Raw genomic sequence first — 25,292 nt, 5'->3', positions numbered from 1 at the left:
AGTCGTTCGGATGGTAAGCGAGGTCCAGTGTATATGTTGACATTTTCGTTAAATATCGAATTGGTTTTATTATTTATTACTTACTGTCAATAATTTAGCCCCTGTGTTACCCCAGGTCTTTTAGAACTTTATACACCTGGTCGAACATTACATACATCAGATAAACAACTTTTAAACCCTAAAACTGTTCAACTAGTCTCGTGCAGTTTTCAAGCACCTGTTTTATGGAATAATTTACCATTTAGTTTAAGATGTTGCACGTTTCTATATTCTTTTACAAAACAACTTAAAATATTTATTTAAACAAGATTTTAACTGATTCTGTATGCAACTGTTAACATGTCCATAATCTTGTATTTTTCATGACAAATATGCTGTAATAATAATAATAAAAATGGCAGCGAACATGACGTAGTTGAAATGAATATAATTTATTTCATCTGGTGTTACATATTTAAATTCATCGCATTTCGACTGTTAAAATTTTAATCCGATAACTCCCCAACCCGTAGATGGATAACTCCCTACCCTCTACAATTACCTCCCCATAAGAATAGAGACTAAGCTAGTTGAACGACAATTTAAGTCCTAAATTTGAAGATTTTAGTCGAAAACACTAAATATATTTCGAGAAGTTTGATAAGTATATATTCTGCTTTCATTGAATGAAATTGAAAAGGTTTAATTAGTCTTTTTGTGTATAACAGATGTGAACCGGAGTAGGACCTAAAACAGTATACTAATTGTTGGATATGGCGGTCATTTAGGGCAGAGATTTATTCTCAAAGTAGAGTACTTAGTTCTCTGTGTGCAGAATGTAGACTAATGCTGCTCATGCTTGCTATGACGCTTGTGTTGCACATATTTCTGTTAGTTCTAATAAAGTCCTCTCTTGTTCATGCCCCGTAGCAGATACATGTAGTGTGAAGAATGTAGACTGATACTGCTGATGCATGCTACGACACTTTTGTTGCACGTATTTCTGTTAGTTCTAATAATGTCCTCTCTCGTTCATGCCCCGTAGCAGATAGTATGCAGAATGTAGCAGCGTTCTACTACACTTGTGTTACTCGTATATCTGTTAGTTCTAGTACTGCCCTCGCTTGCCCATGCCCCGTATCAGATAGGGCAGTTAAGAACTTGCTAAAAGCGTTTATGCCACATTCGAGCAGAATCATCAGTAGCTTATCACACTTCTCTGTACGACCCTGTGCTCGCTCTATTTTATCCTTGTCATCTTCATCAAACACACCCATTTCAAAAAGTTTTATACACAGAGGACCCGGATTTAAATTTTTTAACAAAAAGTGAAAATTACTCTGGATCTTTTGATATTCGTGCTCTGGCATACGACCACATTCTTTAGGATAAAAATCTGGAACAATAATAATAATAATAATTTATTATTAATACATAATTAATTAATTAATTAATTAATTAATTAATTAAAGATACATTATGGGAGATAAGATAAAGAGATGGCAGTTCTCGCTATAATAGTTAAAAACTAGATAGTGTAAAGGTAATTTGCTGAAAATTTCAGTCAAATTGATTCACTATGAGCCGAGAAAGAAGCGGGTGAAATTTTTGCATAGTCTCGGTCATCATTACTAAAATCATTAACATAAACAGCATAGTCTCGATTATCCACTTTTATTGATTTAATTATCACTGGCCGTTAGCGGCATATAGGAATCTAATCCAGCCAACATCGAAGCCTAGCCTTGACATCGAGAGTTTATTATGGCCTGGATAAGTTAATTAATGTCTAATTGATAATTTAGATAACATTTCAGGCCTAAAGAAAAACTTGTAATAAGCAGATTTTGCTCTTGCATAATGCAAGTTTAATAATACAATTAATACAATACAATATGTTACAATTAATTCAAGTTAGATATCTCCAAATCCGAAAACCGACATGCAAACGTTTATTGCCCCTACGTTTTTGTTAAAGGGAAACACATGACATAGTAAAGAGTATGGTCGCCTACTCCCTGTTGTTCCGACAGGTGTCGTTGGTTGTCCTCCTTTTGGCATCGGAAGTTTCACCATGAGTTCAAACCAACTCAAATGGAATATGCATCAAATGTGGATGTGTGATAAGTTCTTGGGGGCGTGGGCCTAAATTTATCTCGCTGGAACATACCCAGTATTTAAAACGCTCTTTCTGCAATAATCGCAGTCCAGGTGTTACTTCTGATTAATAAAACAACATTAGTTTGACAAATTATAAATGAAATATTATTTCTAAACAACACTGGTGCATAACTTTATCAGCTGATGTTTTCAAAGAAAACTGTCCATTTATTATTGAAAATCTGAAATGGATATATAAGTAGTATATAGGTGACTTATGGACAACAGCATCGGCTGTTATGTTCAAAGAAAGCTGTCAATCTATTACTGAAAACCTGAAATGGATATATTTAAGTACTATATAGGGGACTCGTAGAAACCTTCACTAGCAGGTATATTAAGGATAGGTTTTAAATGGGTATTTTATTAAAAGTCTATCGTTGCCAATCACTACATCAGTCGTTTGCCCAATCGAGTCTATATTGTAAAGCGCTAGACTTTATAAAGAGACACATTTTTATCGAAAATTTCAATTGTATATATCTGATTTTCTCTTTCATGTTTTAAATATATAAACATAAAGTTTGTGATATATATTTAAAACATGAAAGATATTTACTGATATATAAATGATATTGTGATTTTTGTTTTCTAGTTTGTGTCGAGAAACAGCACAAATACAGCCCAGTTGGAGCTGACGTGTCATTAAACAACATTTCATTCATTCATGCATTATTGAAAGTCATGTTCCTTCTTACCTTTTACAAGACGGACTGTTGCAGGTGGAGGGGCTGCAGCTAATGGTTGATCTGGGTAAGTTTTTAGATAAGTGCTATCATTTGGTCTCTGTATAGGTTCATCTATGCCTGCTTGTAAATTGGTTCTATCATTTGGTATCTGTACAGAGGTTTGGCGCTCTAAACAGTCTTCAAAATAAAGACAGACGTCATTGGAATTATAATGAAAACAAAACTAATCGGTACTAGTACTAGATATATAGGAGGCAAAACTATCTCTGATATATACTGATGCCCAAAAGAAAGTACACACACTAAAAGTATGACTAAGTTTTGTTTAGTTTAATAACATTTGATAAAGCATTACTAAGTGTGTCTCTTCTGTCCAAACTCAACATTTCTAAGCAAAATAAAAATGTGAAACAAATTGACATTCTACTCAAATACCGTATACTATGGAAAAACGACTTTGGTTGATGCAGCACAAAATGCACAGTGTATACTAAGGTTGCAACGATATCAAATTCTGATATCGCCATTAATCATGATAACTGCTTTTGGAATTATCGCGATAAATAAAAGTCTACGATTATCAATTTTATCACGATAATTCTCTTTATCATGATATTTTTCTCACCACCAACATCGTTTGGCTTTATCCCAAATGAAAATAATTCCACACAACAGACGATGTGTTTGCCTTTGCCGACAAATCAACGACATCAACTTGATCAAGATCATTATAAGCAGTCACTTGTTGTAGGCCTATTGTCTAATAGCATCGGTAGGTGTTTTTTGGACGTTCGACATTTTAATCATTAATTACAGTTTAAATTCTATTCTGTAGCAGCCGACGCACTGTGACCGAGTAAAAGACGAGAAATGGAAAAACCACCGACTCGATTGACCAGTCTTGAATATGGTATAACCGCTGTGTTAGTGTATGTTTTTCAACAATAAAAAATATACAAATTTATTAGTTTGTAAATATCTCATTAATTAAAGTTTAGTCGTATGGTTTTAAATATATGTTCTAATTACTTCTAAAATATTAAAAACCACCCAAAGTATGTTTTAAAAAATCATATCGATGAACCTGAGTGCGGATTCATAACTTGAAAAAAGCGGCTGGATGACTAAGTCGAGTTACTTGGTTGCTTTGTTTTGGCGGGTTAAACAACCAGACGTACAGTACTAACTTAACATTGAAATAAACATAATATTTTCAGTCTTGTTAACCGGGGATTCGCCGCACCGTTGCTACGGTACACCGATGTCGCGTGCGGCTTTGTTTACAAAATGTGTTTCGGGAACTTTCTCTCACCGATTTTTATTGTATAATTTTACAAGTAGTAATTAAACTATTATTTCGAATTCGATCCGGCCCCCGCACCGGTGAAAATGAACTTTGGATTTATTGCACCGACCTCCGCCCAAAAAAATCCTAAAATACCGGGGATTGCGATTATTCAACTTTGGCCGATACGATATCACTTGAAAAAAAATAATCGCGATAATGCGGCATCCCCGGGGTATCGCTGCAACCTTAGTGTATACTTTCTTTTGGACATTAGTATATTTACCTGTCTGTTCATTCAGATATAACTTTTATCAAGCACGTGCCAGATACATGTGATGACATTAGATTTGATGTACTTAGCCTGGATATACCTGTTGTAATATGTAATGTTAATCAGACCGTAGTTTCCTGTAACTTGTTGACTACTCTAAAGTTTTAAGATATGTTAATTAATGATATCTCACCCCGAGTTCACAAAGCATTCCCAGGCTTAAGTTAAGAATTTACACAAAATTGTTTGCCTTATTTTATCTAAAATATAGCGCTTTATAAAAACTTTTGTTTTTTAATGTATCAAATACATAAATAATAAACTATGTTCAAAGTTTTGTGTTTCTGGATCAAAAACATTTCTGATAGAAGTTGATTGAAAGTTGAGTAAATTCTTAACTTAAGTCTGAGAATGCTTTGTGAACTCGGGGCCAGGGTCCTGTTTCACGAAATTTTAACTAAAGATAAAATTTAAATTTTAGTAGATACTTCAATTTTTGATTGGCTAAGCACTAAAATCAATCTAATATTATCCAATCAAATTAATAAAATTTGGATTTTATCTTAGTTAAAATTTCGTGAAACAGGCCCCTGATATGTAATTGGTGTGAACGTAAAAGGACCCTTGACAGTCGGAATTCGAAATATGAGTAGGCCGTAGCGCCGGTGTCAGGACAAATTTTCCTCACAGCACACTACAAGGCGTATGTCGATCTTCATTAGCTCAGTAGGAGAAGTGCAATATGGCGTTAATCCCACTTAATTAAACAGTTGCAGTATGGATGTATCCGGAAGTGGGTCCCCGGGTCTAACCCTGTAAGATCATGTAATTAAACAGAACCGTAATGCATGAAGTTGGGGGAGTGGCAGTATGGATGTTTCCGGAAGTGAGTTCCTTAGCCTAAGCCTGTATGATGATGTATTTACATTACATTATAATTATTCGTGTTTTCAATATAAATAATATTGGTCTTTAATTAAATTAAACATACATTATGCAAGAGCTAAATCTGTCTATTGCAGGTCTTTCTTTAGGCCCGAAATGTTATATAAATTATTAATTAGCCATTAATTAACTTATCCAGGCCATAATCAACTCTCGATGGCATCGGATTTCTCCGATATTAAATAGATTAGAACAGCTCAGTCATATTTTGATTTAAGCTAAAAATGGAGGAGCGAGACTTAGTTTTGATGGTTGTTATTATTTTTTTTTGCACACGTCTTGCCAAACCTTCAAAGACTAATATCTATAATTTATAATCAGCTTGATAACGTTGAGAGAATACTCTTGGAAACGTCGACCAAATAAATAAGTAGCTGTTTTTCCATAAGTATGTGTTTTTGTGTATTGCTCTATCAGTTACTAAATGCCTCTAAAAGATTATTATAGCAAGAATGGCTAGCTCTTTATCTAAATCTTATATAATGTATCTTTAATACATGTAATAAATATATATCATTGCTAGATCTATTAATGTGTGTAATAATGATATATCTATGTCTATTAATACATGTTATAATCATCTACTATTAAAATGGCATACAGTTCATTTTTTATGGTCCTAAGGTACGGAATATGGCACCTAATGCAGCACAGTTTAGGGTTCGCAGCTTTTGTATACACATTCTGGCCTTACGGGTGCCTTTCAAGCACAGATGAACAAATACTAACTTACTTTCTAACATATCAGCCAAGCTATAATGGCGGGTTTCTCGTAAACACTCAACAAATGCTGAAAACCCACCACGACAATTATCTATCAATATGTCGATCATCTTTCTAACTTTATCACTTGGTAGCCTCTCCATGTCAATCATTTGTTTCTCTTCACGTAGAAATACATCATGACTGTCTAAATGGTCGAGTAGAGTTTGTGGGGAACCGATACCCGCTATAAGACGTGGTTTGCATATCTTCATACGAACCCTGTCCTTACCAGTCATTGGACCCTTTTCTAGATTCTCCATACCAAATGCTTTAAGGGCAGTTCGAAACTCTTTTAACACGCATAGCTAGAATAAAATTTAAAAAAAACTACAGTTAATTGACTGTCATACATTTTATCAGATGTAGCTTGTAGCTAGAACAAAGTGAAATATTATAATTGACTGTCACAACATTATTTTTGTGTGTGTGTGTGTGTGTGTGTGTGGGGGGGGGGGTTAACGCAGTCACGTTGTATCATAAGGTCTGTCATTGAGTCGACTGGCGTGTTTTTAGTATAATTACAATTATAACCATTATTTCACCAAGAAAATCTGGCTGACTGTTATAGAGAACAAAGCATACCCACCACGTGTTGACTAGCGCCCCCCCCCCTCTCTCTCTCTCCCCTCTCTCTCCCATCCCGTGTCTTTCGATATCTCTTTCATTCACTTTGATTTTCTCCCTTATATTCGTATGAACAATCATCGTTATTACTGGTTAATGTTTTATATATCAGCAACTAGAGTTAAAGTTTGATGATGGAGATGTAATTCAAACATGTAATACATGTGTAGAAATCTTACCTCATACCTCATATTACACTATACAATAACATTTGATTAATGATAATAACCTCCTGTTTGTAGTTTCCATTTCAAGGGTAACTAATGTTTAAAGTTTGATGATGGAGATGTAATTCAAACATGTAATACATGTGTAGAAATCTTACTTCATATTACAATAACACGTGATTAATGATAAAAACTTCCTGTTTGTAGTTTCCATTTAAAGAGTAACTTTTGAGAGAGAAATATGCCCGTCTGAAGCAAAGAAATACCCCAGTCGTAGGAGAAGTCTCAACGCATCACAGCTACAACGGATTAGTCTAACGAGTACGACATCAAGACTTGTACAAGTCGTCAGACAGCAGATTCACCTGCCTTTGTAATAATCAAAATAAACGGTAAAGACGTCCTTGACCTTTGACTCATCTGTAATGGCGAGCTTCAATATAATATCTTCCTTAGTTTCGTATAGTAGGTATTATGACGCATGTCGCTAAGTTTAGTACAGTTATCATAATGCAGTTGAGCGGAACAGTGATATATGCAATACTAGTCACAGCGTGTGTGTGTGGGTATTGATTTATACTCACACAGCCGTCAACAAACGACATTACACAAGGATATGAAGTAATGCACGCAGGTCTCACATAAATAAAAGCGTCGTCTGCTAGAGGTTTTACAAGCTAAAGATAAATGTGGTTTGACGTTTACCTGGAGCAGACCACCATAACGTCAGATTGAAAAAAAAACAAGCCAACAGTGAGGCTGATGTCCCCCGCCGACATTGCAAAATAAATAGATGACACATATTAATTAATCGCACATTTATTTTTTTCACTAAGTTTCATCACTCTCTATCAGATAGAATCAAGATTATCTTGTCCCAAACCATCGACAAATGAAATCGATTAGCTCTGCTTAGCTTCAGCTCGAAATGTTAATTATTGAACTCAGTCAAGACATTCACCTAATGAACATCTACACCAAGTTTAAACATTCACCTAATAGACACCCACGCCAAGTTTGAACATTCTACCTCAATTAGAAGGAGGGTTATTGTGTTCCATAGTCTCGACCAATCAAATTGCTTATCACTCTGCTTACCCTCAGCAAAAAATGCTCATGATCGAACTTAGTCAAGGTATTCATGTAATGAAACTATACACCAAGTTTCATCACTCTCACTTAATTAGAACTAAAGTTATCGTGTCCCAAAGCATCAACCAATCGAATTGCTTGTCTCTGCTTACCCTACGCAGAAAATGCTCATCTACGAACTCCATCAAGGCATTGACCTAATAAACACCTATACCAAGTTTGAACATTCTAGCTCAATTAGAAAGAGAGTTATTGTGTTCCAGAGTCTCGGCCAATGCAATTACTTATCGCTCTGCTTACCCTGAGCAGAAAATGCTCATTGTCGAACTTAGTCAAGGTATTGATGTAATAAAACTATACACCAAGTTTCACCACTCTCGCTTAAATAGAACTAAGTTATTGTGTCCCAAAGCATCAACCAATCAAATTGCTTATCTCTGCTTAACCTAAGCAGAAAATGCTAATCTTGGAACTCCATCAAGGCATTGACCTAATAAACACCCACACCAAGTTTGAACATTCTAGCTCAATTAAAAAGAGGGTTATTGTGTCCCAAAAGTGTGAAAGACAGACAGACGGACGGACGAACCCATTTTAATAGTCCCCTGCTTTCTTCGAAAGGCGGGGGACAAAAACTGTTTTTGGGTTAACCAATATGGCGTCGTGCTGCCTCCACGTCATTAAAGTTTCTGTGTCTTAACGTCCGCTCATCAATAAACTAGTTTTGTGTAAGGACATTGTACGGTGGCCGAGAACGTTTATCGGTAATATCCGGCGTGCCCCCCCCCCCCCGCTCTTGTCAGAGGTGTAGGACGAAGGGCCTGGCAAGCGACAACGAATAGTCGTTCGGAGAAGAACCCTTGACTTGGAAATCGATATAAGAATAGGCCGTATTGTCACTGTCCGGGGAAACTGTCACCCATAGCCCACTGTATGGCGTATACACGTCTTCTTTAGCCCAGTCGGAGCAGAATAGTAGGACGTTAAACCCATTTCATTTCATAACATCATTCATAACATACTGTATAGCGTGTGCCCGTCTTCATTAGCCCAGTAGGACAATAAAACCCCATTTCATTTCATTTTATTCCATTACCTATATATAACCAGTTCAAAAACACAACCGGTTTCCTCCCACTGCTAAAGAGCCCTACGCGCACGCGAATTATTGAAATAAAATTAAACTATATGTTAGTCCCGAAATGACCTAGTTTGTGTCGAGTGGACGTTAATCTCTCTCTCTCTCTCTCTCTCTCTCTCTCTCTCTCTCAAAACACAAACAAGACAGTTGTGTAAGTCGTTAGCTCAATAGCCAGGACATTTTTCAATGATGGCCGAATAAGTTCCTCTGTATTTTCCAGCGTGGTTTCATTCTTGTCAGTGTTGCAGAATGAAGACCCTGGCCAGATCAGTCACTGGTAGTTTGGAAGATCGCTGTACACGAAAAAGAAGAAACATAGGTGCGAATGCATCTGCCTGTTGGTGCCGTTAAAGATTGATACATTATTCAAGATACCTTATTCAAGATACATTATTCAAGATACCTTATTCAAGATACATAAGTCAAGATACATTATTCAAGATACATTTTTCAAGAGCTAAATTTGCCCATTGCAGGTCTTTCTTTAGACCTTAAATGTTATATAAATTATTAATTAGACAAGAACATTATCAACTCTCGATGCCACCGGATACTCGAAATTTTAACTAGATTAGAACAGTTCGGCTATTTAATGATTTAATTTTAAAATGGCGAAGCGAGGCTAAGCCTGGAATATACCGGTAACCTGGTTCCGATAATAAACACTCAATGCACACATTTTGTAAAAACTACAGACAGTGCTAACTTGGCTCTGAAAAAAGTAATTTAAATGAAATGTTCAATATATTCATTTTGCATTATCTAGTTATGAACTTTTGGTGTTCGATCCCCTGCATTGGCCGAGAAAGTTCATCTGGATTTTCCGACGTGGTTCCTCCTTGTCAGTGTTGCAGAACTGAGGGCCTGAAAATGACAGCTGTATAGTCCTTCGGATGAGACGAAAAACCGAGGTCCCGTGTATACATTGGAATGCACGTAAAAGATCCCTTGGCAGTTGGAAATCGATATAAGAGTAGGCCATAGCACACTGTAAGGCGTATGCCCGTCTTCATTAGCCCAGGTTAGGAGCAGAACAGTAAGACGTTAAACCCCATTTTATTTCATTTCAGTTATGAACTTTTAATAGCAAAACCAGTCAGTCCTTTATCTAAATCTTACATTATATATTTTTAAGCCTGGCTGGCATATTCTTTTTCATTTTGGGGGATTTGATGGCCGAATGGTTAGCAAGCGCGCTGTATCATACGGTCTGTCATTGAGTCAACTGGAGGGGTTTCGATTTCCCGGTTGTACGTGACAATGAGTAGGGTCGCCTTCCAACCCCGTGGGTTTTCTCCGGGTCCTCCGGTTTCCTCCCACTGCTAAAGACCCCTACGCGCAAGCGAATTATTGAAATAAAATTTAACTATGTGTTAGTCCCGAAATGACCTAGTTTTTGTGTCGAGTGGACGTTAAACCCCATCTCTCTCTCTCTCTCTCTCTCTCTCTCTCTCTCATTTTACGAATGATGACAAAAACGCTGTAAGCGTGGGTGGCAAATGTACAAAATAGCTATTCTTTGTAAAAGAAATTCCGAAAATTCAATGGAAAATCTCATTTTTATACATTAAACAATTTCCCTTTAAATGGGTGTCATTCAGATCACGTGATCCAAACCGGGAAGTAGTACGTTACACAAGATAACTATATATACATATAGGCCTATCTATCTATACAGCAATTACATACAAGGACATCTACTACAAGAAAATCACTAAAATAGTAAGTATAACTTTATATATCTGTGTTCTTTTCCTGTGCTAAAAAGGTACAAGGTACCACGTAACTACCATTGTTAGCCCTCTGCTTCTGGGGTGGTCGATAGTGGTCTGAAGCCTGCGGTTTGGATCATAAGGTCTATTACTGAATCAAGTGGTTGTGGTTGTAATCTCAATTCTTGCAATACAAACTGTAGGTTGTTTGTCTCGAAACAGCCTAGTTTGTTTCGTGTGGACGTTGAACCATATCCCTCTCTCGATCTTTATTGATATCTGGCATGGGGGGGGGGGGGTATTGGATGGCCGAATGGTTAGCACGTGCGCGCTGTGTCATTGAGTCAACTGGCGTGGTTTCGAATCATCGGTTGTACGTGACAAGGAGTAGAGTCGCCTGTCCAACCTCGTGGGGTTTCTCCGGGTCCTCCGGTTTCCTCCCACTGCTAAAGACCCCTACGCGCAAGCGAATTATTGAAATAGAATTGAACCATGTGTTGGTCCCGAAATGACCTAGTTTGTGTCGAGTGGACGTTAACCCCCCCTCCCTCTATCTCTATCTCTTTCTCTCTCTGCGTGGTTTCGAATCCCCGGTTGTACGTGACAAGGAGTAAGGTCGCCTGTCTAACCTCGTGGGTTTTCTCCGGGTCCTCCGGTTTCCTCCCACTGCTAAAGACCCTACGCGCAAGCGAATTATTGAAATAAGGTTGAACCATATGTTAGTCCCGAAATGACCTAGTTTGTGTCGAGTGGACGTTAAACCCCATCTCTCTCTCTCTCTCTCTTTCTCTCTCTCTCACTATCTCTCTCTTGATATATGATAGACATATGATATTCGATCATGGCAAGTTCATAGTTGAATATAAAGTATACAATGCGCACATTCATATCGTCACTGCATAATGTTACAATATTTATTTCATTTATAAAAGACATCAGTCAGGTCTTTGTATGGTGTTAATCATATTATATTATATCACAGTCATCTGACAAACCGTCATATTACTTTTATAGTTTTCTTCAAAGCAATAAACGTTATTTATCTTAAATACAGAAATGAAATGAAATGGGGTTTAACGTCCTACTGTTCTGCTACTATACTGGGCTAATGAAGACGGGCATACACCATACAGTGTGCTATGAGGGAATTTTGCCCGGGCAGCGGAACTATCGCCTACTCTTATATCGAATTCCAGCTGCCAAGGGATCTTTTACGTGCATTCCAATGTATACACGGGACCATGGTTTTTCGTCTCATCCGAAGGACTAGAAGCTGTCCTTGTCAGGCCCTCCGTCCTGCATCACTGACAAGGGGGAACCACGCCGGAAAATCTGGATGAACTCTCTCGGCCAATGCAGGGATCGAACACCCGACCTCCACGCTAGCGAGCCAGCGTCTTACCCACTTAGACAAACTTTCTCTAATTCATAGCACACTGTATAGCGTATGTTCGTCTTCATTAGCCCAGTCGGGGTAATATGGTAAACCTAATTTCATTTCACTTTATCTCAAGTTTGAAGTCTGCTTTAAACCTGTTTTATTTTAGATGAATATCTCTACCGAACCGTACACGGACTACCAGAACCATATAAAGCTGGACCATGAAGACGAGAATCTATCAGCTATGGAACTGTATGAACGGTACCATGACAAACTTCCTATAGTCGTGGTCGTCACGATTGGAAACTATGCAGAGATTGATATCGAAACTTTCGGCTCAGAACAGGTAAACAAAAATCTATTTAACGTGGGGGGGGGGGGGGGGAGTGGCCGGGTGGCTAATAATAATAATAATAATAATATATGCATTTATATCGCGCTGACATTCACTGCTCTGTGCGCTGGTTGTTCAATACTAATAGCAGATTAGAAAAAGAAAAGTTTTCAATTTAGTTTTGAATATGTTGAGACTTGAAGATGATTTAATGTCAATAGGTAACTCATTCCATTTGGTGGCTGCAGCATATTGGAAGGATCGCATCCCATATGTCTTGGAGTAAAACTGAGGAACTGTAAAAAGCCTCAAATTTTGTGATCGAAGTTGGCGTTTTGGGTTGTAGAGCGTGAGTAGTTTCTGAAGATATATTGGAGAGGTTCCATGAAAACACTTGTAAGCAGTAGTCAAAATTTTGAAATTTATTCGGGCGGATACTGGTAGCCAGTGTAGCTCTCTTAATATCGGTGTAATATGATCAAACTTTTTAGTCCTGGTGACAATTCTTGCTGCCGTATTCTGAATATTTTGAAGCCGTTTAAGTTGTTCCTGATTTGAATTTGCCAGAAGTCCATTGCAGTAGTCTAGTCGTGATAAGACAAGAGCAATTGTTAGCTCTATCTCTTGCAACTACACATATTTTCCTGGTCATTGCGGCATAGGGATCGGGGGCAGTGGTTTACCGCCGAGCCCGAGAAAATATTTGAATTTCGACATACCGGTGTTTTGGAATGTAAATTCCCTGTTCTTTGTGTTAAATTTGTAATAATTAGCTATGGTGGTTTTTCTCTCTCAAATTGACCCGAAAACGTCACCATCACATCACATGTCTGCCGTCAAAAGGCAACAACTAGTAACTCACGCTTTTCTTATTTTGAGAAAACAAAGGAAAACGTAATGAATGAATATTAAACTCCAGCTTATCCATTGATTTGACTATTGAGTTATTAGGTTTTTCTGTGGCATACTAGGCAAATGAAGGAAGTTGCTAGATTGTGTCATGGGTGTAACTGCTTACAAAATCAAGAGATTGGAATATCTAGTACAACAACAGAAAGCACATACCCTAGTAACTACGAATTTGGCCCTAACTCAATTTTGATAAAAAAAAAAGTGAGTTACTAGGTTTAGACTTTTGACGGGAAATATATAGTACCGCTATTTCTTTATTTCTCTGCAAAGCAATTTTAGTCAGTATGTGGGCATTTCCCCACTACTCACTATACTAAAACATGGCCTGGAATTAAAACATACCTTAGGGGGAAGAGAGAGAAAAATGGGGTTTAACGTCCACTCGACACAAACTAGGTCATTTCGGGACTATTATATGGTTCAATTTTATTTTCATAATTCGCTTGCGCGTAGGGGTCTTTAGCACTGGGGGGAAACCGGAGAACCCGGAGAAAAAACCACGACGTTGGACAGGCGACCCTACTCCTTGTCACGTACAACCGGGGATTCGAAACCACACCAGTTGACTCAATGACAGGCCTTATGATTCAGCGCGCACGTGCTAACCATTCGCCCCCCCCCCCCCCACGTACTGATATCAAATTAAAATAGACGACCAGGAACAGTTGTTCATAGATATTAAATAAATACAATATTTAAAGGGACATTACGGGAGATTAGATAAACACAGATCCTATTTCGTTTCGTTTTTATAGTTCAAAATTTCGTTTTACTTGTCTTTACTACACTTGGATCTGGAAGAGCTGTTATTTAACTCGTGTTCTGAATGGTGTCAGGGATAAGCCAATGAAACGGTCTGTTACGGCGAGCTTTAGGCGTGTTTTTGCACGGAACTGTGGGTAATCCACTAGAAACATCAATGTTGATTGGTTAATCAAATGTCTGACGTCATAGATCATAAGTCGGTCTTTTGACCCCAGACGTGACCTATGGCTATAACTTGTCAGATCTTCATGTAGTGTAGGTCATCGAAAGTATAAAAAAACGAAACGAAATATAGATCTATATTTTAATCAGATTGTGACAGTTCTCACTATAATAGTTAAAAACTAGATGATGTAAAGGCAACTTGCTGGAACAGTTATACTACTATCAGATTAAAATAGAGAGAGAGAGAGAGAGAGAGAGAGAGAGAGAGAGATGGGGTTTAACGTCCACTCGACACAAACTAGGTCATTTCGGGACTAACATATGGTTTAATTTTATTTCAATAATTCGCTTGCGCGTAGGGGTCTTTAGCAGTGGGAGGAAACCGGAGGACCCGGAGAAAACCCACGAGGTTGGACAGGCGACCCTACTCCTTGCCACGTACAACCGGGGATTCGAAACCACGCCAGTTGACTCAATGACAGACTTTATGATACAGCGCGCGCGCACGCTAACCATTCAGCCATCCAGCCCCCCCCCCCCCGATTAAAATAGATGACATTGGTTACAGGAACAGTTGTTCATAGATATTAGGGACATTTCGCATAAGTACGAAAACGAATACGAAAACAAAAACTTCATCGATTCGTGTGTACTTGTGAGGTCAACCCGTAATGAGTGTTCGGCCAGTGAAAAACGTTACGCGTATGGAGTTGGATTTACGTAGGTTTACAAACGAATGTGTTTGTTGTCTCATATGTTTTGTAGAACGTGCTCAAATGTAATATTCTGCTTGATTTGTTGTACACCTCTCAAAATATCGATTGACAAATTTGCCTATACAGAGAAGTTAATGAACTGGCAAAGTTTTCAATCGATACTTTGGCAGATGTCCCGTGTATACATTGGCGCGCACGTAAAAGATCCCTTGGCCGGGCAAAATTTCCCTCATAGCACACTGTATGGCGTATGTATGCCCGTTTCGGAGCAAAACAGTAGGACGTTAAACCCCATTTCATTTCATCACAACGAATTTAACATCTTGTATACGTTTTGAGATTCAATTCAGGGAATCTCGAACTCGAACAATCAAATGCTATATATAAACTAGAGTGTATTATTTTTCATATATCCAGATGTTCCGATTAGCGAAAGTGTCTCGTCAACGACGTGTAATAGCCAGAGATAAAGAAGGGCGTTACCTTACTCTACCTGTTAATATTGCCATTAAATTCCGCCTGGTTAAGGGTTACAAAAAAGGTAAGTAGCAAGTGATGATTATAATATTCTAGAGGAGAGAGAGAGAGAGAGAGAGAGAGAGAGAGAGACTAATGTCTAGTCGAGACAAACTAGGTAATTTCGGGACTAACATATGGCTTAATTTCATTTTAATAATTCACATTATGATTTCACGCGCACGCGTTAAACGACTATACTACCCTAATTTTTTAGAGGCATATAGTAACTGGATAGAGCAATAAACACTAACATCTATTTTGGACGAAGGGCTAGTAATTTATTTGGGTGACGTTTCGAATGCTATTTTTGCAGAGAGAGAGAGAGAGAGAGAGAGAGAGAGAGAGAGATGGGGTTTAACGTCCACTCGACACAGGCTAGGTCAATTCGGGACTAACATATGGTTCAATTTTATTTCAATAGATTAGACAAAGAGTTGGCAGTTCTCACTATAATAATTAAAAACTAGGGAATTTGCTGAAAATTACAGTCAAGTTGATCCACTCTGCACCGAGATTTTGTCGATTGAATTTCCGCCTAGTCTCGATCATCATTACATAGTCTCGATTATCCATATCATGCTTAAATCGTGAATGAAAGTATAGCACCAAATCGGGTCCTAATCCAGTCAATATCATAGGCTAGCGTTGATATCTAGAGTTGATTATGATCTGGATAGGTTAAAGATACATTATGGGAGATTCGATAACGAGTTGGCAGTTCGCACTATAATAGTTAAAAACTAGATAATGTAAAGGAAATTTGCTAAAATTTTCAGTCATGTTGATCCACTCTGAATCGAGATTTTAGCGATTGAATTTTCGGCGTAGCCTCGATCATTATAACTAAAGTCGGTATGATAACAAAAACACAGTCTCGATTATCCATTTCATGATTAAATCAGGAATGAAAGTATAGCAGCAAATCGGGTCCTAATCCAGTTAATATCATAGGCTAGCGATGCCATCGAGAGTTGATTATGGTCTGGATAAGGTAATTAATGTCTAATTAATAGATTGGATAACATTTAAGGCTTCAGTAGGCAGAATTTGCTCTTGCATAATGTATGTTTAATTTAATAATTATATGAAAACGTTAAGATTGCGTGACATCAACTTATCGTGAAATATGAGTTAAAAGGTTAAAGACAAAATATGACAAATGGGAGTTTCTGGTGGCCGAATGGTCAAACGTGTGCGCTGTAGATCAAAGGGCGTTTCATATATGCAAGCCGTGGGTTCGATACCTGTGACAGGGTAGGGTTAACTCGTAGTGAGCGAGAGAAATGGGTTTTAAAGTCCACTCGACACAAACAAGGTCATTTCGAGACTAATATATACATGTAGTTCAATTTTATTTCAGTATTCGCTTACGCGTAGGGGTCTTTAGCTTGACTCAATGACAGACCTTGTGATTTCACGCGCACGCCATTAAGCTACTACCCCCCCCCCTCCGCCTCATGGTGAGCTCTCTAATTAATGAATCCACAATTGTATATTTTAGTTGGAGAAATACAAACACTAAAGGAGATTATCGAGGAAAACAACACACCCATTCAAGTCCAATTTGCCCTCGATGCTAAGCACCATTCGTTTCGAATAGGATCGTCAGACACATCGCTCTACACGTTTGGTAACATTGTTATAACAGAAGTCTACGACGAGAAATACTTTCTAGCAAACACGTTGAATTGTGGTTCGTATACTTTTTTTTTATTATAGCTTGTTTATTAATAACTTATACATTATATAGGGTTACAAATGAACCAGTGACTATTTTCAGTTTGTTTATTAATAATTTAAACATTATATAGGGTAACATATTAACCAGTTACTACTTTCAATTTTTTTTATTAATAATTTAATATTATATAGGGTAACAAATTAACGAGTGACAATTCAGATAGGGTTATATAAATACATACAAAATATAATTTGATTTTTGATTCATACCTTCTATTAAAAATGCATCATGTAAGATTTAGATAAAGAGCTTGTTGTTCTCGCTACAACAATTTAAAGAGAGATAATACAAAATGAATTGGAAATTTATTCAAATTACATGTACTCTATTTTGAGCAAAGTTATCACTATTTGAAGTTTTGACAAGATGTGGCACAAATTGTTTATTATCGTAACAGGGTACGTGTTATTCGAGACTTGTCCTCGAATCGCCATTTTTAGATTAAATTTTTTTAAATGGCGACCATATTTTAAACAATTTAATTATCCGCCATAATACAAAATGAATTGGAAATTTATTCAAATTACATGTACTCTATTTTGAGCAAAGTTATCACTATTTGAAGTTTTGACAAGATGTGGCACAAATTGTTTATTATCGTAACAGGGTACGTGTTATTCGAGACTTGTCCTCGAATCGACATTTTTAGATTAAATTTTTTTAAATGGCGACCATATTTTAAACAATTTAATTATCCGCCATCTGATGGTCGAAAGAGTTGATTATAGGCTTATTATATGAATAAATGTCTAAATAATAGTTTATATAACATTTTAAGCCAAAATAAAGACCTGTAATAGGGCGATTTAGCTTTTACATAAGATTTGAAGTCGGATTTAACTCTTACATAATGTAACTTTAATATATGTTTAATTTGTAGCTGTTTATTTGTAGCTGTTTATTTGTAGCTGTTTTGTTGATACCTGATTATTTGTAGCAATTTTGTATCATGTCTGTTTTGTTGATACTTGATTATTTGTAGCTGTTTTGTATCACGTCTGTTTTGTTGATACCTGATTATTTGTAGCAATTTTGTATCACGTCTGTTTTGTTGATACTTGATTATTTGTAGCAATTTTGTATCACGTCTGTTTTGTTGATACCTGTTTATTTGTAGCTGTTTTGTGTCACACTAATATATTTAATTATTTACAACTGTTTTGTATTACACCAATATATTATTGATATTTGATTATCTGCAGCTGTTTTGTATCACAACAATAATGTTGATCCATGATATCTGTTTATTTGCAGCTGTTTTGTATCGCATCTGCTTTGTTAAAACCTATTTATTTGTAGCTGTTTTGTATCACGCCTATATGATGATGCATATTGTTTTGCAGCTGTTTTGTATCACAACAATAATGTTTTACCATGATATCTGTTTATTTGCAGCTGTTTTGTATCACATCTGCTTTGTTAAAACCTATTTATTTGTAGCTGTTTTGTATCACGCCTATATGATGATGCATATTGTTTTGCAGCTGTTTTGTATCACAACAATAATGTTGATCCATGATATCTGTTTATTTGCAGCTGTTTTGTATCACATCATTATGCTTATCCGTGATATCTGCTTATTTTCAACTGTTTTGTATCACACCAATATAATGATATTTGATTGTTTGCAGCTGTTTTGTATCACACCTATATGTTGATACCGGTTTATTTGAAAGAAGTGAGTTTTGCTCGAGTAACGAAGGTCCGAGATGGAACGAAACAAGATTGGAAGAATTTACTGATTGGTTTAGATAAAGCAGCAGAAAATTTTAAATATGATATTACGGACGGAAATAAAGGTAAGATTTTAAATATGATATTACGAATAGCAATAAAGGTAATATCTTCGATATGATATTATGGCAACAATAAAGGTCAGATTTTAAATGATATCTGTATAATACCTGTTTTTGGCTTAACCCCTTGACAATGTAACACAAAATAAGGTATATATCAACATTTTATCTTTCTTGAAAGTGGACAGATGCATACTTCATCAATCAAATCAAGGCACCCAAAAGTAGGTTTACTCAAATAGAAAAGGCCTAGTCAGTTTAGATGGGGAGCCGCGGTGGATTAGTGAGTTAAGCACTGGTTCACCAACTAGGGAGTCTTGATGTCGATCCCCACGGTAGTGGTTCAGGACGGAGCGTTTGACAATGAACACCGCCTGGTCCTTTGGGTCGTACATTTTGAAAGCGGACAGATAACCTTTTCAACAACCAGTTAATTCCTGATGTCGATCCCCTTGGAAGTGGTGCAGGATGAAAAGTCTGGCAAGGACCAGAGTCTGGTCCTTTGGATGGCACGAACAAAAATGTCCCATATAAAAGAACACTTGACAGATGTGAGAGTAGGCGGAAATGTCCCTCATACCTCACTGTGTGTCAGCCTCCTTTACCGCCCACTCGACACAAACTATGGTTCAATTTTTTTCAATAATTGGCTTGCGAGTAGGGATCTTTAGCAGTGGGAGGAAAACCGAGGACCCGGAGAAAACCCACTAGGTTGGACAGGCGATCCTACTCCTTGTCACGTACAACCGGGGAATCGAAACCACGCCAGTTGATTTAGTGACAGACCTTATGATACAGAGTGCACACGCTAATCATTCAGCCATCCAACCCTCCTTTCCCCATACCACACTGCATGATGTGTGCCCGTCTTCTTAGCCCAGTCATGAGCAGAAAAGTGGGACGTTAAACCCCATTTCAATTCATTTCATTTTTTCTTGCAGATGTTGCCCTTCTTCCCGAGGAATGTGCAGTAGTGACGTCGGACAATATATATGATTTCATAGACCCAAAGAGTTTCGTATCTGTATCCAAAAAATCAAAAAAATCCAAAATACCGGATGACGGAGAGTACGTGGACATAACGGTCGAAACAACGGAAGACAAATCTAAAAAGAAGAAGAAGGCTTCCGAGAAGCCACCAACTCTACCTGGTCGAAATATGATACCAAGAAAAACATCAGCAACGTCCTTGACGTCACCAATTTTGTCGCCGACCACACCACCCTACGTCAATCAGCAGAAATCTATGACGTCGACAGAAACTGGGTCAGGAGGCAGTATTATGAGTTTAACGGACGAGGGAGATTTTGTACGAGGTTATTCAATACGTGAAATTGGGGAAAGTTTGGAGAAACTCCATTTGTCTAAATATATCAAACAGCTACGCGATGCTCATATAGATGGCGCATGTCTATTAGAACTGGATTCAGGAAACCTCAAAGAAGATTTTGGTATGAAAGGATTCGAAGCGAAAAAGTTGATGTTGTTTGCCCATACAGGACATATTCCAAGTTAACGCCGTTACACGCGGGACATGAATTATTGCAGTGTATGTATTACTTGCCGTGAAATTAGATCATATATTGTATATATTACTTACTGTAAAATTAGGTCGTTATTAAATTACTTCATGTATTGTATATATTACTTACTGTGAAATTAGATCGTTATTGAATCACTTCATAGTTTGTGGTATAAATATTACTTACTGTGAAATTAGATCGTTATTCAATTACTTCATAGTTTCTAGTATATATATATATTACTTACTGCGAAATTAGATCGTTATTCAATTACTTCATAGTTTCTAGTATATATATATATTACTTACTGTGCAATAAGATCGTTATTCAATCACTTCATAGTTTGTAGTGTTTATATTAAGTTAACCTTAGGTGGAAGAGGCTCTGGTCCATAGTTATACATCCTTTCAAATATTCTAAAGCTTTATTTGGGCAAGACAAAAAGCACTATTATCCCATGGAAAACTGCACCAGTTTGTTATGCTAAATACTAGATGTGTATGTATTATAATAATATAGGAATTTAAATAACTTATTGTTTTTGTAAAGTATTTTTATGTGTGGGTCCTATCACCTTTAATTAAAGGAAAATAGCAGATATATTAAAGTTACAATTTCATATTTTCTAAGAAAGTCAAAACATAATTATTTCTATGTCTTTTGCTCAATAGGTTGTCAACTCACTATTATACGATCATAGGTGTCATTCTCACACTTAAACTCATTTACACCGGAAATAATAACACAATTACCTCCCATGTTTTCTATTCTCCACCATGGAGTAGTTATCTTCAAACGTTGGAATTTGAAATTGAAAATGATATTTTTGCCAATTTCTCAACTGACAGTAGTTCGAATTATAGGATTAATAGGATTATTCTTTAACAAGGTAGGACGGTTTATGAATACCATCTATTTTAAGGCTTTATTGTAAGAAAATTTTAAAAATATAACTTAAAAATATGAAATTGTAGCTTTAAATAACTTATTGTTTATGTAAAGTATTTTTATGAGTGGGTGCTATCAGCTTTAATCAAGGATAAATAGCAGATATATAAACAAAATTATATAGGAAGCTTAAATAACTTATTGTCTATGTAAAGTAATTTTATTATGAGTGGGTGCCTTTAATCAAAGGCAAATAACAGATATAGTAGCATAATTATGTAGGGAGCTTAAATAACCTATTGTCTATGTGACGTATTTATGTGTGAGTGCTATCAGCTTTAATTAAGGGTTTAATAGCAGATGAAGAGTCCGGGGCCCAAGTTCAAAAAGCATTCTCAGACTTAAGTTAAGAATTTACTCAACTTTCAGTCACTCTTTATGGGAAGTATCTTTAATCCAGAAACACAAAACTTTGCTCATAGTTTCTTATAGATGTATTTAATACATTAAAACAAAATAAATTTTATAAAGGGCTATATTTTAGATCAAATAAGGTGAAACATTTTGAGTAAATTCTTAACTTAAGTCTGGGAATGCTTTGTGGGGAAGAACGATCTAAGTCACATTTTTGTCTTTTCGCATAAAAGGCAAAACAGACTTTTGGACGAGAATGATTGACGCAAACAGAACAACGAGCCGAGTGGGTTTAATTACAACATCAAAATGATGTATAATACGAATCATTATTACAAGTACAACAGCTGACTTCAACTTTTCAGCAAAATTAAGGTTAAATAAAGAGTACGATATGGACGTATTTGTCCGGGAGGCCATTTCAGAAGGGCCTTGGTCATAGGCGTAGGGGCTCGATGACAGTTAGGGGGGCAGAACCCGAAATGCCCGAAAAAATTTCGGGTTTACAGACAGCAGCGACCTTGTATACCCCCCCCCCCCCCCCGAAGACAATTTTGGAATATTTGACGGCTGCAAACACGTTTTCCTGCTATTGCAGCCGTTGAACAAAGCAACTTCAAAGTGGTCTAATATAGCCTAATTAAGGTGGCTGACTCGGAAATCCAATCAATCGTTTACAGTCCTCGAAGACGGGACCGTTAGGAGTAAATTTTGAAAATTTAACTGCCGCAAACGCGTTTTCCCGATACTTCAGCCAGTGAACAAAGCAACTTCAAGCGGTCTTATATAGCCTAATTAAGGTGGCTGACTCGAATTCCAATCAATCGTTTACAGTCCTCGAAGACGGGACCGTTAGGAGAAAATTTTGAAAATTTAACTGTCGCAAACGCGTTTTCCTGCTATTTCAGCCGGTGAACAAAGCAACTTCAAAGTGGTCGAATATATATTATAGCCTTATTAAGGTGGCTGACTCGAATTCCAATCAATCGTTTACAGTCAACGAAGACGGGACCGTTGGGAGAAAAGTTTGAAAATGTAACTGCCGCAAACGCGTTTTCCTGTTATTCCAGTCTGTGAATACAGCAACTTCAATTTGGTCCAATATATATAGCCTACCTGGCTGACCCGAATTCCAAACAACCAATCAATCGTCGCGCGGTATATGGAGGCCTCACCCTCCCGGAGAAAAATTTGAAAAATTAATCACCGTAAATGCGTTTTCTGCTATTCTAGCCCGTGTAAGCAACTCCAAAAGTATCCAATGGTTTTGTAACTGAAATCCCACTCTGAATTCTAACCATCCAATCAGACTGTTGCATCTGCATTCACAAATAATAATCGATGCCTGAAAAATGTCGCACAAAGTAGAGTGGCTCCAGACAAAATGTTTTAATCCATAGTCAACTTAGTACAAATTCGTGATATTCAATTACAAGAAAAGTAAAATTAGTGTTTTATTAGGGCTCGATGACAGTTAGGGAAGCAAAACTAGAAATGCCCGAAAAATTTCGGATTTATATAGACAGCGGCGCCGGTTTTCTTTGAGAGGCGAATGATCCGCCAAGAAAATTTTGGAATATTTGACGGTCGCAAACGCGTTTTACTGCTAGTTTCCTCTGCCGCTTTCCGGCCCGATGCCCGTTTTTCGGGCAATACCGTTTTTTCGGGCATACCTATCATAAGAGAGCTTCGGGCATATTTTCGGGCATATGCAGTGGACAAGAAAAAGACGATCTCATAGAAATTAGTTAGTTATATTTTTTCTCTAAACGTTAATAGAAAAAAAAAGGTCGTCGAATTTTTCATTGCCCCCCCCCCCTGCCCCCCCCTCCCCCGGCTCCTACACCTATGGCCTTGGTTCGATGTGACTCCGATCGTTTTTACCTGAAATTGATTGTTGCACAGAAAGCTTATACAATTTGCTACCAGATAACGCCATTAACTGGGGTTCGTTGAAAAAAAGTGACTTAGACGGTTCTTCCCAGGGGCTTCTGATATAATAACAGAATTATGTAGGGAGCTTAAATAACTTATTGTGTATGTAAAGTATGCTTTATCTGCGAGTTATAAATCTATTGTAAGTGTAATTGTTATTGTATTCCAAATCTGGTTGTACTTTATTTATACTGAAATCTACACCATCTACAATTATCGCTGTAAAGCGGGAGGAGGGGGGGGGGGTGGCTAAGTGGGTAAGACGCTAGAGGTCGCGCGCTCGTTCCCTGCATTGGTCGAGAAAGTTCATCGGGATTTTCCGGCGCGGTTCCCCTTGTCAGTGTTGCAGGACGGAGGGCCTGGCAATGAGGGCTGTCTAGTCGATCGGATGAGACGAAAACCCGAGGTCCTGTGTATACATTGGCGTGCACGTAAAAGATACCTTGGCAGTTAGAATTCGATATAAGGGCCCGGGCAAAATTTCCCTCATAGCACACTGCATGGCTGTCTTTATTAGCCCAGTAGGACGTTAAACCCCATTTCATTTACACCATCTACAATGATCTCTTTAAACGGCAATTATTATGAGGTCATCGGATTTTCAAATAGCACAGTGAGCATAGCTGACTATATCATTCACATAAAAGTGAGAAAAATAATCAGCCAAATAGGGTGAACTTACAGAGAGAGTGAGAGAGAAATGGGGTTTAACGTGCACTCGACACAAACTAGGTCATTTCGGGACTAACACATGGTTCAATTTTATTTAAATAATTCGCTTGCGCGTAGGGGTCTTTAGCAGTGGGAGGAAACCGGAGGACCCGGAGAAAACCCACGAGGTTGGACAGGCGACCCTACTCCTTGTCACGTACAACCGGGGAATCGAAACCCCGCCAGTTAACTCAATGACAGACCGTATGATACAGCGCAGCGCGCACGTGCTGACCATTCGGCCATCCACCCCTCCCCTCCCCCCAGCCTTAATAGAACTAAATGAAACGTGTTGATGTTTACACACACAATACAATACCCAATACAATACCCAATACAACATACAACATACAATACAATACCCAATACAATACCCAATACAACATACAATACAATACAATACCCAATACAATACCCAATACAATATACAACATACAATACAATACTCAATACAATACCCAATACAACATACAACATACAATACCCATACAATATACAACATACAACATACAATACAATACCAATTACAATACCAATTACAATAATTGATTTAAGTTTGATTTATTTAATATTTTCTCTCTATGTAGATGTATTTAGTATTTTCTCTCTATGGAGATGCAGCCATCAAAAGTATAAAAATAACAAAAAATTTAAACATG

At 37.3% G+C, this 25,292-nt stretch overlaps 1 protein-coding gene and 1 long non-coding RNA gene across 2 annotated transcripts; one reads left to right on the top strand and one right to left on the bottom strand.

The window, feature by feature from the left end:
• Window positions 1-412: 412 nt before the first annotated feature.
• Window positions 413-7,319, bottom strand: LOC126816581 (uncharacterized). The gene is made up of 4 exons (XR_007678460.2): window positions 6,901-7,319; window positions 6,066-6,402; window positions 2,838-3,005; window positions 413-1,375 (listed from the first exon to the last, which is right to left on the bottom strand). It is a non-coding gene; the product is annotated as an uncharacterized LOC126816581 (long non-coding RNA).
• Window positions 7,320-10,720: 3,401 nt separating this feature from the next.
• Window positions 10,721-24,987, top strand: LOC126812659 (uncharacterized). Its single transcript, XM_050539095.2, has 6 exons — window positions 10,721-10,843; window positions 12,381-12,560; window positions 15,524-15,647; window positions 17,127-17,318; window positions 18,998-19,165; window positions 20,104-24,987. The coding sequence occupies exons 2-6, from the start codon at window positions 12,381-12,383 to the stop codon at window positions 20,676-20,678; spliced, it is 1,239 nt and encodes a 412-aa protein (XP_050395052.1). The 5' UTR covers window positions 10,721-10,843; the 3' UTR covers window positions 20,679-24,987.
• Window positions 24,988-25,292: the final 305 nt, after the last annotated feature.

The sequence above is a fragment of the Patella vulgata genome, chromosome 1 (assembly GCF_932274485.2).
Source record: "Patella vulgata chromosome 1, xgPatVulg1.2, whole genome shotgun sequence".
In the NCBI taxonomy this organism is placed as follows: domain Eukaryota; kingdom Metazoa; phylum Mollusca; class Gastropoda; family Patellidae; genus Patella; species Patella vulgata.
The sequence above is the reverse complement of the archived record's forward strand: the minus strand, read 5'-3'. Positions and strand labels throughout refer to the sequence as shown.